The sequence below is a fragment of the Lygodium microphyllum genome, chromosome 3, assembly GCF_053477565.2.
Source record: "Lygodium microphyllum isolate KBCC chromosome 3, Lygodium_microphyllum_v1.1.10, whole genome shotgun sequence".
NCBI classification, from domain to species: Eukaryota; Viridiplantae; Streptophyta; class Polypodiopsida; order Schizaeales; family Lygodiaceae; genus Lygodium; species Lygodium microphyllum.
The window spans coordinates 60,838,433-60,855,276 of record NC_141137.1 but is presented as its reverse complement, the minus strand read 5'-3'; the positions used below and the strand labels follow the sequence as shown (position 1 = coordinate 60,855,276).

General features: G+C 41.8%; 1 protein-coding gene across 2 annotated transcripts; it reads left to right on the top strand.

Moving 5' to 3' along the window:
• The first annotated feature begins 1,552 nt into the window (after window positions 1-1,552).
• Window positions 1,553-6,951, top strand: LOC148038402 (pentatricopeptide repeat-containing protein At4g13650-like). 2 transcript variants are annotated; one of them, XM_087671522.1, is made up of 2 exons: window positions 1,553-2,473; window positions 2,579-6,951. In XM_087671522.1, exons 1-2 carry the CDS (start codon window positions 1,625-1,627, stop codon window positions 3,926-3,928), a joined length of 2,199 nt encoding a protein of 732 aa, XP_087527648.1. In that variant the 5' UTR covers window positions 1,553-1,624; the 3' UTR covers window positions 3,929-6,951. The 2 variants fall into 2 exon arrangements, with proteins under 2 accessions (XP_087527648.1, XP_087527657.1); XM_087671531.1 differs by having other exon boundaries at window positions 1,553-3,356; window positions 3,448-3,642.
• Window positions 6,952-16,844: the final 9,893 nt, after the last annotated feature.

Genomic DNA, 16,844 nt, shown 5'->3' with positions numbered 1-16,844 from the left:
AAGTGAAAAAATTAAAAGTCATCATTCTAGCATGTAAAATAGATAAAATAATATTTTTATTTTTGTAAAAATATGTATTTACGAAGTACAGTATGTTGTTTTCATGATAAGTGTAGTTTACTTGAATGATAAAAATTTATCGCTCTCATCAGCATTAATTGATGCTATGCAAAAACAAGGTCACAGGGCATCCTTCAGGACTTGTAGAAAAATGAAAACTATGGCTTGTAAAAAAGCATAATTAAAACCCTCTGCTGCAACTTGGTATGACATAGAAAAAATCGAATCATCTTGGGCAACAAAACGTGAAAGCATCATTGGAACACTAACAATGTGCACATCCAGTGGTATAGTCACAATACAAAATCATGCTATCATCTCGCAAAAGAACGATGCATCTACAGAAGAAATACAAGTAACAACAACTTTATTAAGCGCTATTCTTATCCTTGCATGCCAATAACACTGAGTCAACATGATGATAACGAAATGTCGATCATGTCTTGCGAACAAAGACATAAATAAATACGTGGTCTCATTGTTACCGGACTACACAAAACGAATTCTCAATGCAAAGCCATTACAACTTCAACTCTTGAGCATCATTGATACATCCGTCTCGATCTCCAAAACAACAACAGCGATTCCGAACGGAACCTTGGACCATCAATCTATTCTCGACAATCCTCTAGTCTCTTGGAATGATGAATCACTTTCGTAGCCATATACTAGAATTGACTTGACTACATTTGATATTGCAGATGTGTTCGCTTTCAACATGCTACATGATCCACTGATCCAAAACTACATGGCTATAGTAGAACATCCACATCTAAGGACAGGGCTTTGCATTCTCGAGGGGTAGGCAATCCATCGAAATGATTCTAGAGCTCCATAGTGAAAGCTCTCCATTCAATCCAATGCTCCAAGCAGAACATGAGAATGAAAAATGTTATAGTTTGCTCGACAATATAGTCGAGCCAAGCCAATGACATGCATTCCAAAGAGCTGATCAACACGAGTTTGCATGCATCATTTTACAGAATAATAATTGTCTCGTAGAAAGAACAACAATGTTTAAGACGGACAGATTGCCTGTAAGAAGCTCACCTTGCCTAGATATTACCTTGGAAAATGCAACGTTTCCGTTCTTATTCCCACTTGGCCATGGTGCCTACAATGACAATACCTATCTTAGTGAATACATCAAGATGTGGGCATCAACCCTGTTGTATGTACACCTTACACAAGCCATACATCTTGATTCTATACTAGCTATAACAAGTTGTCTTAAATGCAAACAGCACAAGCATGACTTGCTATGTAAAGTATACATATTATCTTTTTAAGATTCTCCATGTATTTAAATAACGTTAAATCTTGCCTACAAACGTACTTCACTTTAAAATACATCACATATGTAAACAACATTAGTAAAACTGTTACATAACAAACATACAAGAGTTGCATATGGAACTTGAAACTCCTTTACTAAGGTGCATCCGGCAACCTAGTTTTGAAATTTTATAATTTAAGTAACTCTCAAGGTAAGATTAAGCTTAGTGAGGGGAGGCGGGTTGGGGGGCGGTGAAGAAATCATGACCACGGCACGGACAGTGAATCGATGCGCGCGCCGGCTCTGAGAGAGCAAGCATCCGCGCGCTCGTGCAAGCACAAGAGGGGAGACAAGCCCTACCACGTCGATTATGCCTCCCTCCTGCGACGGTGTGGCCGCTCCAGGGCCCTGTCAGAGGGCCGGCTCGTGCACGATCGCCTCATCAGAAGTGGCCTGGCCTCCCAAGTGTTCTTCGGGAACCTTGTCCTGCAGATGTATGGAGATTGCGGAGCAGTGGATGATGCTCGTAAGTGGTTTGACCTGATGTCCCATCGGGATTACCTGTCCTGGGATTTCATGATCAAGGCATGCTTGCGCAACGGCTTGTGCCTGCTCACATTCCTCGTGTTTCAACAAATGCTGTGCAAGAGCATCATGCCAGATAGTTTTATCTGCATCAGCCTCCTTGTCGCCTGCGATGACCGGGAAGCCCTTGAGATTGGCATGTTGGTGCATACCTTTGTCATCATCGGCAGCTTCGAGCTTGACATGGCTGTTGCTAATAGTCTCATCAACATGTACAGCAAATGTACTGCCTTGGATGATGCACAAAGAGTGTTCGACGCAATGCCAGATCGTGATTTGATATCATGGAATGCCATCATCGCAGGATATGCTGGCATTGGATGTAGTAGGCAAGCAGGTCACCTTTTTGCACAGATGCACCATGGTAGAATAGAACCAAACAGAGTTACCATCCTGACAGCTATTTCTGCATGTGTGAACAAAGGAGCTCTATTTGAAGGCAAGCTTGTTCATGATCTTATAAAAAACACCAGCTTTGATGCAGACATCGTCGTGGGAACTGCTCTTGTCAATATGTACAGCAAGTGTGGCAGCCTGGATGATGCAAGAAAGGTATTTGATGATTTCTCTGAACATGACTTGGTCTCATGGAATGCAATAATTGCCGTGTGTGCTCAGCATGAGCAGTATGATGAAGCATTGCAATTATACCTGCAGATGCAGCAGGAAGGAGAAATGCCTGACAAAGTCACCTTCACCACTTTGCTGTCTTCATGTATTAATGAATCAGCTGCAACTTTTGGTAAGTGGGTACATTCACAAGTGCTAGTCACGCAATTTGGGCATGATATAGTACTGGAAAATGCTCTTATCAATATGTATGGTAAATGTGGCAGGTTGGAGGATGCATGGAGAATATTTGATAGTATTCTTCTTAAGGATGTCATATCGTGGAACACTATGATTGTTTCTTATGCTCAGAAAGGGACATGTTATAAGGCATTTCAACTCTTTGAAACCATGAGTCTCCAAGGAATCCTTCCAAGCAAAAGCAGTTTTGTCACTGTTGCTGATGCCTGCAGTTGTGATACAGACCTACCCAGAGGTAAAAACCTTCATGCTTGCTTAATTACGAGGGAATTTTGTACAGATATTGTGGCAAATAATGCTCTTGTTAACATGTATGGTATGTGCAGTGGACTGGAAGATGCACTGAGGGTATTTTATGAGATGCCTGAGCATGATAAAGTCACATTCATTAATATTCTTTCAGCATGTTCTATTCATGCAGCTGCGACTGAAGGAAATTATATTCATGCCTGCATTATAGAGTGTGCGCTGGATTCAGATGTTGTTTTGACCAATGCTCTCATCAACTTTTACAGTAAGTGTGGCAGGCTGCAGGATGGACACAAAGTTTTTCACAGTATGGGTGCAGCAAGGAATGTAATATCGTGGACATCATTAATTGCTGCATATTCCCAGCATGGGCAAGGTGAGCAAGCAATTCAGCTATTTGAAAAAATGCTAAACGAAAACATTGAACCAAATGCTGTTACCCTAACAAGCATTATATTTGCGTGCAGTCATTCTGGCTTGGTTGAAGAAGCTTATCGCTACTTCCAATGCGTGACTGAAGTACATGGGGTACAGCTCACCTTGGATCATTATAATTGCATGATTGACTTGCTTGGAAGGGCTGGTAGGCTGGATGAAGCAGAAAAATTGCTCAATAGCATGCCATTTGATGCTACTGCAGTAAGCTGGACGACTTTGCTAGGTGCCTGCAAGGATCAGGTTGATATAAGTCGCGCAGAGTATGCTGCAAAGAATGTTTTTAGACTGGAGCCAGAGAAGGTCACACCATATGTCATGCTGTCTCATATTTATTCCTCAGCTGGGAGAGAAAACGATGCTCTCATGCTTATGAATGTGATAAAGAATGGTAGGCTGCAGAAGCACCTAAGCTGCAATATAGTTGAGCTCACAGATATAGCACACAAGTTCTTTGCAGACAATCTATCAGGTTCTGGCATTGGCAGAATAAATGAGGAGAGGCTACCATGATTGCTGTCTTCTGCCACCTTTGATGATCATGCATATGTTCTACTGCATTGAAAGGCTGCCAAGGTGAAGAAGGAATTAAAAAAATCAACAGCTAAAGATATAGGGTCACAGACTTTTCTATCAATCTGAAGGACAACCATCCCAGGTACTACAAAGCCATAGAAGGGGCAGCATCCTCTTATCTTCATGAGAAACAATTTGGGGTCTAGACAGGATCTTAGAGCCAGAGGGGTCATTGGGAGTTATCATGTAGTTCGAGAGGAGACAAGAATCCCCTGGATAATGCTGGTGAAGGATGTGTGTGGCTAAAATGGTGAAGAATCGTTTATTCAGGTCATCCCCATACAGATCATGAAGGGGTGTGGCATCTGCACTTCATATCTTTTGCTTCTGAGAGTCACATCACAGATCTTCTCAGGCTTGCCTGTGGAGACTAGAGAACATATGCTGCCAGATAGCTTGCTTCTTGTCCCTTGCAAGTGTCCATGGGGTGTCTTCTTGTCAACAGCTCAAGCAGAACCACCCCAAAGCTGTTGACAAGGTGTCCCATGGATATTTGCAAGGGACAAGAAGCAGGCAAAACTCAATCGTGTTTGATCTCTTCAAGGCAACTTCTGTTGTGACTGCATGTATTGACATCACCAATCTAGCAAATCCAATGTTAGCCAAGGGAGCCTTAAGTTTGTCATCCAGCAAAAGTGTTATTGGATCTGATGTCCCAATGAACGATGTGGGGATTGGAGCTCTGATGTAGGTATGCCAACTATGTGTTGCACTGCTTGAGATTTTGAACCGCATTGGCCAGACTGAACTTGTGCCACCATTAGTTCTTTCATGCAACTTGAAATCGTGTCCATTGTCCATATGTCAATATGACAGGTTACAACAACTTTTCAGTTTCTGCCTGCCCTTGCAAAGGAACTGGTTTTTGTGCTGAGCTTTGGAAAGAGTCTCCACATCTGCTCTGAATTCCCTTTTACAGAGTCAAAATTGTTGGTTGCCTTGGAAAAGGTCAAACACTATGAGCTTTACATGGTTGTAAAACAGCTTTTTGGTGAGTGTGCATGTGGAAGCAGAACGCAAATGTGAGAGGAGGGCAGAGAAAAGAAATGAAACCTGAATAGCTTCGTACTTTAGTCTTGTGGACCTATCAAATGCTTATCACCCTTCCCAATGGAAAACCCATGGCGGGAGGGGAGGCCCTGTTAAAATGTCCCAAGGCAAGACAATGAGACGCAACCGAGTGGAAACCCTTCACATTGGCACACAACGGAATTCCTGCTGAGGCTCCTTGGGGGAGAGTATGATACCCAGTAAATCGAATGCTGCCAATATGTGGCATGTAGGATAAACAAGCTCGGTTGCCTTGAGTATAGTGCCCCGACCCTGAAAAGTGATGAGGCAGAAAACGGGTGGTTGAAGCATGAGATGCTCCCTTGGGTCTTGTTAGGATGGAAGGGGCAAGATGCTGTATGAAGTCCCATGGTCCGTTCAGGAGCTCGAGGGGGATGGCAACCCCCAGGACTGCGGGAAACCGAGTCTAACCCCGAAAGGAAAGGGTGATGGCTAAGTCCCCAAAATTGCCTCTAGTGACAAACAGGTTGGATCTCCGGGAAACCAAGGCCAATCCTCGAGGAGTGGATTGATGCCAAGAGATCCCAGCATGCATCATAGCACTCGCCCTAGGGTGACAGGGGGCGATCCAGACTGCCTAATGCACAAGTCCATTTCGGGGGTGATTGAAGATTCTTAAGTAAATGGACTCGAGCACACATGGTCTCGTGGAGCTACGAGGCACAAGTGAGGGCGAGAACTTGACCTCATCCCCTCCGAATGCTTCATAGGGATGTTGCTCGCTTGCCACCTGGACCCGAACTTTGCTTGCGTGTCTGTACAGATTTGGGCCCATGAGCAGGTGGGTGTTGGTTCTTGTATTGAGTTCAAGGTCCCGAGTGTGGCTTTGCCGAAACATGAGACGTATTGGCTTGATTTGGGGTCGGGTCAAGGGCGGTAGACATTCAACGCGTTGGGGAACACGAGGCCCTGGTTCCGGCCGCAAGGGGGTGCTAACCCCTAAGGGGTGACGATGCTCCGGGGTGGCGGACTGGACATTGCCTACTCACTAGTCCCTATACTAAAAAGAGAACTTGGAGCCGGGCGAGGTAAATGGCGTAGGGGTGGGTTGGCCTAACACAACGGGCCCTCCTCCCCCTCTTTGAACGAGAAGTGTTCCTAACCCTTACGAGTTAGTCATGCCAGTCGGGACTTTAAACCAGGGCAGGAGAGGGTGGAAACCCTAATCCCCAGGCATACCAGGATCGAAATGGAAGTTCTATGTACCCAACTAGTGTCGTCACCTTAGTGACCCCACGTGATGGAGGAGATCCCACTTGGTTTTGTGTTTATACCATTGCCAAACAAGACAAGTGAGACAGGTGCATTAACCCGCAATCAAGGGTACTATTGCGGGAGAAGGAGAACGACGTATGTCTCGGTCGTTGCGTGGCAAAGCTCCCAAGTGACTAGACATAGGGGGAGTGAGAGGAGCAGGGAGGGACCTTGTAACAGGACAATAGGTAACGCCTTGATCGTACACAGTTTAACCAGTGTTGGCAATAGTGACACGATTGCCTCTGCCATAGTGGGACCCTCGATGCCTCGTAGTGAGACCCACACTATCCTCATGAGGAGGGACAGAGACATGGCTATAGTGTTAAAGTCAGTGAGTTTGCGTATGTACTCCAGAATTGTGATTTGTAGGTTGGAAGCCTCACAGAATGGTTTATGTGGGGCGCCCTAAGACGAATGCTCCGTTTGGATTTGTATCGGAAGGTTAAGAAGTGCAATCGAATTAGGTGCTTGTGAAATCGGTTTATGTGGTTCGACATCACAATCGAGTCTCGTGAAGCATCCTTGAGCATTTTGACTCGTATCAAGGAGGAATGTATGTTTTGTCGGTGGCACGCCTGCTTGTCGGTAACCTTCAGTGAGCGCAAGATTGCAACCCCGTCACAACCAAACCAAGGCCTCAACAAGAGACCTATCTTTGTGAGTCTTAATATCAACTATCCATTCCAAGTGGGGTGAGCTTGATATGCTGGCCCGGGAAGAACATTGGCGTCTAATTGGGCTGCAAGAGATGGATTTATCAAGGTGGATGGCCCCTACGATTATATAGCTATGACTCATTCCAACGCATGGGCTTGAACATTCATGGCGGGAGGATTGGTTACCATAATCTCTCGGGAATATAGAGCATTCGACCTATGCTAGTGGACTTCCATTTGCTTACTAGTGCAGTTTTTTTCTTGCGGCACAGGGAAGCAAGGGCCGTGGATCCATGGGAATGTGTATATTCCTTAGAAGCAGTTGTGCGCAACAAGAAGAGAAGTGTTGAAAGACACGTGCCAGAGAATGAGGACCCTACATCGAAAGGGAATTCCAATCATAGTCGGGGGTGATTGGAATTGCAAGCAAAGAATATTAAGTCGGTATTTGGAGGCACATTTCCTTGAATTCTTTGTGCTGCGCACCGTTGGTTTCAAGCTTACATATCATTCCAAGATGGGCCATGGAAAGTCAAATCTTGACTTTTATGTTTGGAATGACGCTGTGATTTCGAGACTCACAGTAGCGCATATCTTTAGAGCGACTGACATCTTTGACCATTGGCCTGTCACTTGCAAGATGCAAGTAGTTGACGATATAGTAACATGCCTAAACCCCACTACCCCACGTGTGCCTTGTTTCGATGTGAGTAGGGTAGACGCGGTGGCAAGTGCTTTCTTGTCTAGCAATAGATGGGCAACACTATCCAACCTCCATGAGGAGGTAGAGGGAGAGGACCCGCTCCTAGATCACTTCGCAAGAGCCGTCACGAAAACGGTGAAGGCTATCGCACAAGCAAACGGAGTCATGTCGGTTAGATCCCCTTAATTACCTACGAATCGTTTTAGGCTCAACCCCAAGGCACGCCGAGCTATTAACCTGAAAAGGAAGCGTTGGAAGCGACTCAGATCTCACCTTGAGACCTTCGAAGAGTACGTTGAGATTCAGAAACGAGCCAAATAAGCTTGTCGTGGTACTGAGAGCCAGAGCTTCTCTTGCATAATTGCCAAGGGAAAAGGTCTACGAGAATAGATTCTTCAATTGGCATAATTGGTTGCTGTCCATGCATAAGTTTAGTTGGCATATAGCCAGCCACTGAAATGTGAGTAGTTCGGTCAGTCCATAATGCAAAATGTAGCATTTTAGGCCATTCTTTGATCTTTCCTCTACAAGACTTTGCTAGAGCTTTGAGAATAGACTGGTGCCCTCTCTCACTTTTCCCATTGCCTTTAGGGTTGTAAATTGATGTTAAAGCCAACTTAATACCCAATTGAGCAAAGAAGTTGCGTGCCTCATCAGCATCTAACTCTCCTCCATCTGTAGTTACTTACCAGGTTGGCTTATAAATGGTGGAAGCTCCTAAAAGGCATTGTAGTAGTCAGGAATTGGGGTGGGCAAAATGCTCAACCCCTCAAAGATGCTTCTGGAACTCTATAGACGGAACCCCTTGAACTCATGAAGATATGGGAGAGCCACTACTCTGAGGTGTATGACGACCCCCTAGGAACAAGTAACAATGCCGACCACTGGAAGCAAATGGACACATGCGTGCGCCTAAGGCCCCATATTAAGGCCCTGGACATTCCTATTGCGTGGTACGAAGTTTGACATGTGCTTAGGAAACTTAAGAGACACAAAGCCGCATGCATAGACATCATTCCTCCAGAGGTTTTCAAGATTGTATACAAAGATAATGGATGCCATGGACAGAGGGAGATCCCAAAGTCCCCCTATGGGCTAGCGATGTTGAAGGTATTGAATATGATTTTTGAGACTGGTAGGATTTCAAAGGCATTGGAGTCATCCATTGTGGTGTCCATTCTGAAGAAGGGTGATCTTATCGACCCTGACAATTGGCGTGGCATATCTCTAATATCGTTGTTGCTCAAGGTGCTAATGTCGATTGTGGTATCTAGGATCTATAAGGCCCTAAAGAGCTACAAGTTCTTCCTCAAAGCACAAGTTGGATTTCGGGAGCACGAGGAGTGTATCGGACAAGTTGCATGCCTCGAAGAGATCGTGGAGCGACGCTGTGTGGAGGGCAAACCCACGTACGCCACCTTTATCGATTTCAAAAAGGCATACGACACAGTGCCGCACCAAGCCTTGTTTTGCAAGTTGCAGGCTTGCGGAGTGGAAGGACATTGCACACGATTCATAGAGGGTCTATATCAAGCTTCTAAGATAAGGGTGAGGGTGGGAGACCTCTTGTTCGAAGCCATATCAGTGAAGTGAGGCGTATGCCAAGGGTGCCTAGGATCCCCCACCCTCTTTAACATATTTATTAACGATATCATAAACGAGGGTGACGGATTCGGAGTTAGCGCTCCTGGTCTTCGAGAGAAAATTCAGGGGTTACTTTTTGCAGATGATTTGATTCTTATTGTAGAGTCTGTTGAGGAGTTGCAAGCAACATTAAATCGGTTGAATGAGTGGGCAACCAAGTGGGGAATGAGCTTTGGCATATCAAAATGTAACGCTATGGTTTTCTTTGGTAACTTGCAAGCTCTGAGGGATCGGCCACTCTATTTGGGGATCGAACCATAAATAAACAGAGGAGAATGGAATGTATAGAATGAAATAAGGATCACTAGAAGTGGATGTAACATTTGATGAGGAAGAGATGGATGGTAGGGTTGGATTCTTATGAAATGCTTATGGGCTCATGGTAATCTCATGTGCATCATGGTAGAGAGCTTGTAGCCTTGAGTGTGCTAGCTATATTCAATAAAAACATGTTACTTAGACTTGGTATTTAGCTTTTTCCTCTTTTTGTTTTGTGCATGACATGGTATCACATGTAACTAGGCCCTCTTATTGCTTTGCACATGAATATAGGGATGACATTTGAAGGCTTTGGAATGAGTGACAAAGGCCTTATACCTAAAGTAGGCCTCATAAGATGTCTTTACCAAGAATTTAGTAGGAGGTTTATTGTGGTGTGAAGTGTAGTGGCAACAATACCAATCCAAAGAGAATGAAGCATAGAATGTACCATCTCTAACATAGTTCCATTTTCGCTCAACAACATTTTGAGATGGTGAAACAACATTGGCCAACTTTGAAAAAATGACATGTTATTTACAATACTTGGTCAAATTTTGAGAAGTGAAATGCACCTCCAAGGTCACTACAAATTGCCCAAGCCTAATGAGTAGTTTGATTCTCCACAATTTTCTTCCATTTGTGAAAGCTCTCAGATGCCTTTTAACTTGAGCATGCCCAAACATCCATGGGAAAACTTTTTGCAATCAATAGTAGATAGTTGGCTTTTCCTAATGAAATATACGCATGGGGATTGCATAGGTTCATGTGAACAACTTGTAAGGGGGTATTAACACTACAAGTAGTATATTTTTGAAAAGCCTCTCAATGGTTATGGCCTGAAAATCAAAATCAACATCAAATGGTTGGCCTTTCCTACTGAAGTTCATATAGTCAATCCTCCTAATGACTAGTCCAAATGGTATCACTTAAAAATAGTATCCAAATGGCTAGCTCTTGTTTGATGAAGATAACTTAGATCCTGATATAAGTAGGGCCATGCATTGATAAAAAGCAATAGACTTAGATCACAATATAAATAGGCCAGGTGATGAACTCCTAATATCGAGGATGACCTTAGTCTTAAGCTTCCACAGAGAACAAATTGCCTCCTTAAGTTGTTGGGACTAGGGAAGGATGAAGGCGTGCAAATAGATGATATTGGAAGAGAGAGGCAAGGGATGCTCTCTATGTAAAGAGGGAGCACAAGAAGGAATAGAAGTATTGATCTTCCACAGAGAACAAATTGCCTCCTTAAATTGTTGGGACTAGGGAAGGATGAAGGCGTGCAAATAGATGATATTGGAAGAGAGAGGCAAGGGATGCTCTCTATGTAAAGAGGGAGCACAAGAAGGAATAGAAGTAGTAGGTTTTCTACCTTGCTATTCTAGTATCTTATAAATCTACTTCGTAGGTCACAAATCCATAGGGATGTTGCTAATAAAAACTCCACATGAAGATGCAATCACGTTTGAATAAAGATGCTAGTAGAAAAACATGCAACAATAACAAAAAATTGCACCATGGGATCTCTTAAGAAAGAGGACTTGGCAATGATGCTATGAATGCACATACAATAGTAGAGAGAGAGAGAGAGAGAGAGAGAGAGAGAGAGAGAGAGAGAGAGAGAGAGAGAGAGAGAGAGAGAGAGAGAGAGAGAGAGAGAGAGAGAGAGAGAGAGAGAGAGAGAGAGAGAGAGAGAGAGAGAGAGAGAGAGAGAGAGAGAGAGAGAGAGAGAGAGAGAGAGAGAGAGAGAGAGAGAGAGAGAGAGAGAGAGAGAGAGAGAGAGAGAGAGAGAGAGAGAGAGAGAGAGAGAGAGAGAGAGAGAGAGAGAGAGAGAGAGAGAGAGAGAGAGGATGGCCTCAGCCTTGAGCTTCTAAAGAGAATAGATAGCCTAATTGAGCTTTTGGGACTTGGAAAGGATGAAGGCATGTGAGTAGATTATATTAAAAGAGAGACAAGGGATGTTCTCTATGTGAGAGGGAGCAATAGAAGGAATAAAAGTAGTAGGTTTCCTATCGTGATATTCCAACATCTTATAAATCTATCAAATTGGATGATAGTTTGTTAATCACAAGCCCACATGGATGTTGCTAAAGAAACCTTTGCACAAAGAAGATGCAATCATATTTAAATAAGGATGCTGGTAGAAAAAATGCAACAATAACAAAAAAATCGTACCATGGGATCTCTTAAGATGAGGACTTGGCAAGATATCGTGTGTGTATAATAGTTGGGAAGGGAGAGAGAGATATATATATATATATATATATATAAGTATCAAGGATAGCCTCAACCTTGAGCTTTTAGAGAGAATAGATTGCCTAATCGAGCTTTTGGAACTTGGAAAGGATCAAGTCATGTGAATGGATGATATTAGAAGCATTCTCTATATGAGAGGGAATACAAGAAGGAACAAAAGTAGTAGGTTTCCTATCCCACTATTCTAATATCTTATATATCTATCAAATATGATAATAGTTTACTGGTCACAAGCTTGTATGAATTGAAAATTGAAGCAGGAGTGGAAGCATGAACAAAAGCAAGAGAGAAGTAGGAGCTATGGAGATTCAAGTAAGAAAGAGCAAGGCAGTATATGGGAACTCCAACAATCACGATGGATAGCATGCATTCCTTTATTCTATTGTCATGTAAAGAATAAAGAATAAAGTGATAGTGATAGGTGGCCACCACTTGTAGTGTACATGTGTGCAGGTGGTAAACTTAAAGGCAAATGTGTCCAAGTGTAGAAAAAATAAGAAAAAAGTTATAGAAGTACAATGTGTATAGATAATTACAATAGCATGAGGAATAGCATCATCTTCCTAAGGAAGTATATCATTCCATTGGGAGACTTTTAATGAGCAAGTTTGTAGGATTCTTGTCAGTCGAGATCTTAATAGATCTTGGCAAGCTTTATTTACTTGTCTTCAATCACCTCTCTGATGAAGTAATAATAGATATTAATGTGCTTAGTCTTCACATGAAAGACCAGATTACGTGCCAAGTGGCACTCATAGAGTTTGAATGTAATGTAGAAGTCATAGTCATATTAAAATTTGCCACTAGAGACGGCCTAACCATAGAGCCTTTTTGCAAGCTTGAATGGCTACAATGTGTTGGGTCTCTGTAATAGATAAGGCTATGCATTTTTGCACCCTAGAAATCTAAGAAACATAATCTCTAGCATAAGTGAAGACATAGCTAGAGGTGGACTTTCTATTATTTGGATGTCTTGCATAATCAACGTTTGTGTATCTTGCGACACTAGTATTTGGGACACCATAAAAAATGCACATATCTGCAGTGTCCTTAAGGTATCTCATGATATTCTTCACAGCGTCCCAATTTCACCTGCTAGGTGTCGCCATATAATGAGCCACAACTCTCACTGCAAATGCTATGTAAGGTCTAGTGGCTATCATAACATACATCAAGTTGCCCATTGTGGATGCATATGGGATCTTGGCCAGCTTGGCCTTTTTATCGGACTAGAAAAAAGTTGCATGTTCACATGAGAAGGTAATGGGCAGTTGATGGGCTTATCACCATGCATATGGAATTGCTTAAAACTTTATGAATATACTCTTGTGATAAGTAGAGAAGTCCCTTAGAGCGATTATGTGTACCAAGTATATGAGAGGCATACACCATGTCCTTCATCTCAAAGCTCTTTTTGAGTAGAGTCTTCAAAGTATCTAGCTCATCATAAGCACTCCCAACAATTAGCATATAATTAATATAGAGTATCAAAATGATAAGGCTACCATTGCGGGTCTTCTTGGTGTAAAGATACAGGTCCATATCACTGTGGAAATAACCTTGTGAATGTATAAAGGCATCAAACTTATAATGCCATTCCTGAGGTACCATGTTAAGAACAAAAGATGTTTTTACATCCATATGGTACTAGTCTAGATCCATCTGTGCAACCAAGGCCAATACAAAGTGTATGATAGTCATCTTGACCATATGAGAGAATATCTCATTGAAATCCACTCCCTTTTTCTGCTTAAAACCCTTAGTAACCAATTTGGCCTTATATATTGGCTTACGGTGACTAGGGACACTCTTTAACTTGTACGTTCCTTACATGGTGATGCATGTTTTCCATTGGGCAAAGGAACCAAATTCCATATATGGATTTTCTACATTGAATCATATTAAGACTGCATGGCACTCTCCCAAGAGTGACTATCGCCTTTGCACATAGTGTCCATAAGTAAGGGGCTCACCAAAATTTGTCACTATGACATGATGTGTAGAGGGCTCAAAACAATCAAGAGAATGTGAAGCTCTAGTGGAGTGTTTCAAGATTGGTTGTGGGGCTTGCATGACATGTTGTCTTTGCCCAACATCGTAATCCTGCACAACAGGCAGATCTTAGGCCACTACATCAAAACTTGCAATATCCTATCTAACTCAGGCTAGTTGTACTATAATAGGAGGCTCCTTTTGAAAGATCACCATGCGTATCTTAACTACATGCTCTCATATCATATGCATCTTTTCCTCATGGACTATGACATCATGGTTGTGGATAACCTTTTGAATCTACAGATTGCAAAGATGATAGCCCATCTCATCTGCATCATCATATCTAAGAAAGATGCATTTGACAGACTTCAGATCTAACTTATTGTATTTGTCTTTGGGAGTATGACAGAAAGCCTCACATTTAAGACACGCAAGTATGCATATGAGGGAGGTTTACCAGACCATATCTCCTTTGTAACTCTACCACAAAGAGTGGTGCATGGGGATCTATTAATTAAATGAATGGTAGTAGTAACTACCTTAGCCCAAAAATACTATGATACCCTACTTAACTAAGCATATTGTGGAACCGTTCTTGAGTAGTCTAGATCATACACTTTGTAATACCATTCTGGGATGGGCTATACGGGACAGTCAATTGACGCTTAATAACCCTCTTATCACAAAATTGCTTAAATGCCTTAGAGACATATTCATCCCCCTTGTTAGATCATAGGCATTTCAACCTATGCCCATATTGATTCTCAACCATAGTAAGAAAGTGCTGAAAAGTGGGTAACAACTTTGACTTTTGCTTAATAGAATAGGCCCAAATCTTACGTGAATAATCATTAATAAATGTGATAAACTACTTAGCACCACCTAGTGTGTGATTGACATGGCATGGGACCACAAACAGATGAATGAACAAGAGCCAAAGGCTCACCCATACACCTATATAGAGCCATAATTTTTATGAGAGTTATGCATTTGCTTGCCATATAAACAATGATCATAAGATTCCGAACATGAGTAGTTAAGAGGTAGCAAATACGGCAAATGAGTGAGCACTTTCATTTCTTCAAAGGAACATATGCCCAAGATGATGATGCTAAAGAGATACATGAGGAAGATGAGTCATAGCCAAAACATGATCAATGGAGCTAGATACAAGCAAGGGATATAAGTTACCAACCTTGGCACCTCTAGCAAAAGAAGACTACCATGAGTAATTTTCAATGCAGAATTACAAAAAGAGACATGATACTTGTCATCATCCAAATATCTAGCAGAGATAAGACTTTTAGTCAAAGCCCATGCATGATGTACATCATGAAGTACAAATGGAGCATTAGTACCAAAGTAAAATCTCACATCACCTATGCCAACAATGTTGCATACATGATCATCACTTAGTCTAACTGAACCTGTAACAGTGCAATAGGTATAAAACTAATGAAGATGCAGGGTAACATGGAAAGAAGCCCCTGAATCAAGACGCTAACACTGAGAATAAGTAGATTGAGCAACATCAAGTAATTGTGTAGCATCAAGTGATAAGGAGCAAGTATGTAACCATGTAAGTTGTATTCCATGACATTTACCTATTGTATCTTAACATTGGACTTAGGAATAATGCTACAATTATCAGAAGATTTGGCATTATTTTGTGCTTTCCCTTTGCCTTTTTCATGCCTATCATTATGCATCTCATGGCCCTGCGGCCTTATGTGACCCTACTGCCCATAATAATGACAAGTAGGAGAGGACTTAGGACCATGGGACTTACATCGTGATTGTCCATGAGACTTAGACTTTCCCCTAGTGGGTTGTAAGTCTCTCTACCATAATTATTATTTCCATTACCACCAGATTTGCCTCTCATTGTAAGTGCATGATAAGTACAAGTTGCATCAACATTCTTTGTGTTTACCTCTTGTTTAAGCAAAGCACTCTCTACATTCTTAATCAGAAAGCCACCTTTTCGGGAGGATTTGCACTCATAGCAATGTAGAATGTATCCCAAGACTCAGGTAGTGTGATAAGCAAGAAAAGAGACTTGACATTCTCCTCAAACTTAAGGCCCTATAAAGTAAGCTGACTGAAAATGGAATGAAACTCATTTAAATGAGAAGACATAGATTTTTTTTCTTCATATGAAGGTCAATGAGTTTCTTAAGTCAATACAATTGTGTTGTAGGACTCTGCTTATCATAGAGATCACAATTTTTTTTCCATAATGCATAAGCACTACCGTAAGTCTCAATGACATTGAACTATACCTACTTTGACAATGATAAAATATTGATAGACTTGCATAGCTCATCAAGCTCTTTCCATTCCTCTGCATCATAAAGTTCCAACTTTATGCCCTCTAATTTAAGTGGCTTGACTTGCTTTTTTTGCACCAATACTTGCTAAATCTAAGTCTTCTAATATTGGAATGTATTGCCATCAAACTTCTCTATGTTGAAGATAGCACTATCATTAGAAGCATTTGAAGCACTTGAAGTACCTACCACTATATGTGCCAAACAAAGAGAGTGTAGGATGCTATAATAACATCAAATCAATCCTGAAACCAAGCAAAAAAGAGTGTAACAGGAGGAAGATTGAGCTAATGCACTGTTGTCCACAAGTAGGAAGTTCTAGAGTATTGAATATAAGTGTCTATTCTCAAAAGAATAACTAAAAATTGATTTTTAGTGTGGCTATTCATAAAATTGCAGTTAATCACCATGTAACTGTAGGTAAACATGTAAAAGAATAAGCTTCCACTACTAGGGAAATCCATGTAGCAACCGAGATGTACAATGCAACTAGCAATGCAAAGACAAAACATAGACCATTGAGTACCAAAGACTGTTGAAACATCCAAGGTGTTAGGCACATAGATACATACTACAATACATGCCAAGTATGTATCCACCATTGACAACCCACTAACAAATAAGTAGTACAAGGTGTTGAAGTCAAAGATAAATCAATCCACTGTCTTTATAGTGAC

What these genes read in the sequence shown, in the direction of transcription:
- LOC148038402 (XM_087671522.1), top strand. Translation starts at nt 1,625, where the DNA reads ATGCGCGCGCCGGCTCTGAGAGAGCAAGCATCCGCGCGCTCGTGCAAG. An exon ending in GCCTGGATGATGCAAGAAAG is followed by an intron (nt 2,474 to 2,578) that starts GTATTTGATGAT and finishes TTATACCTGCAG; the next exon opens with ATGCAGCAGGAAGGAGAAAT.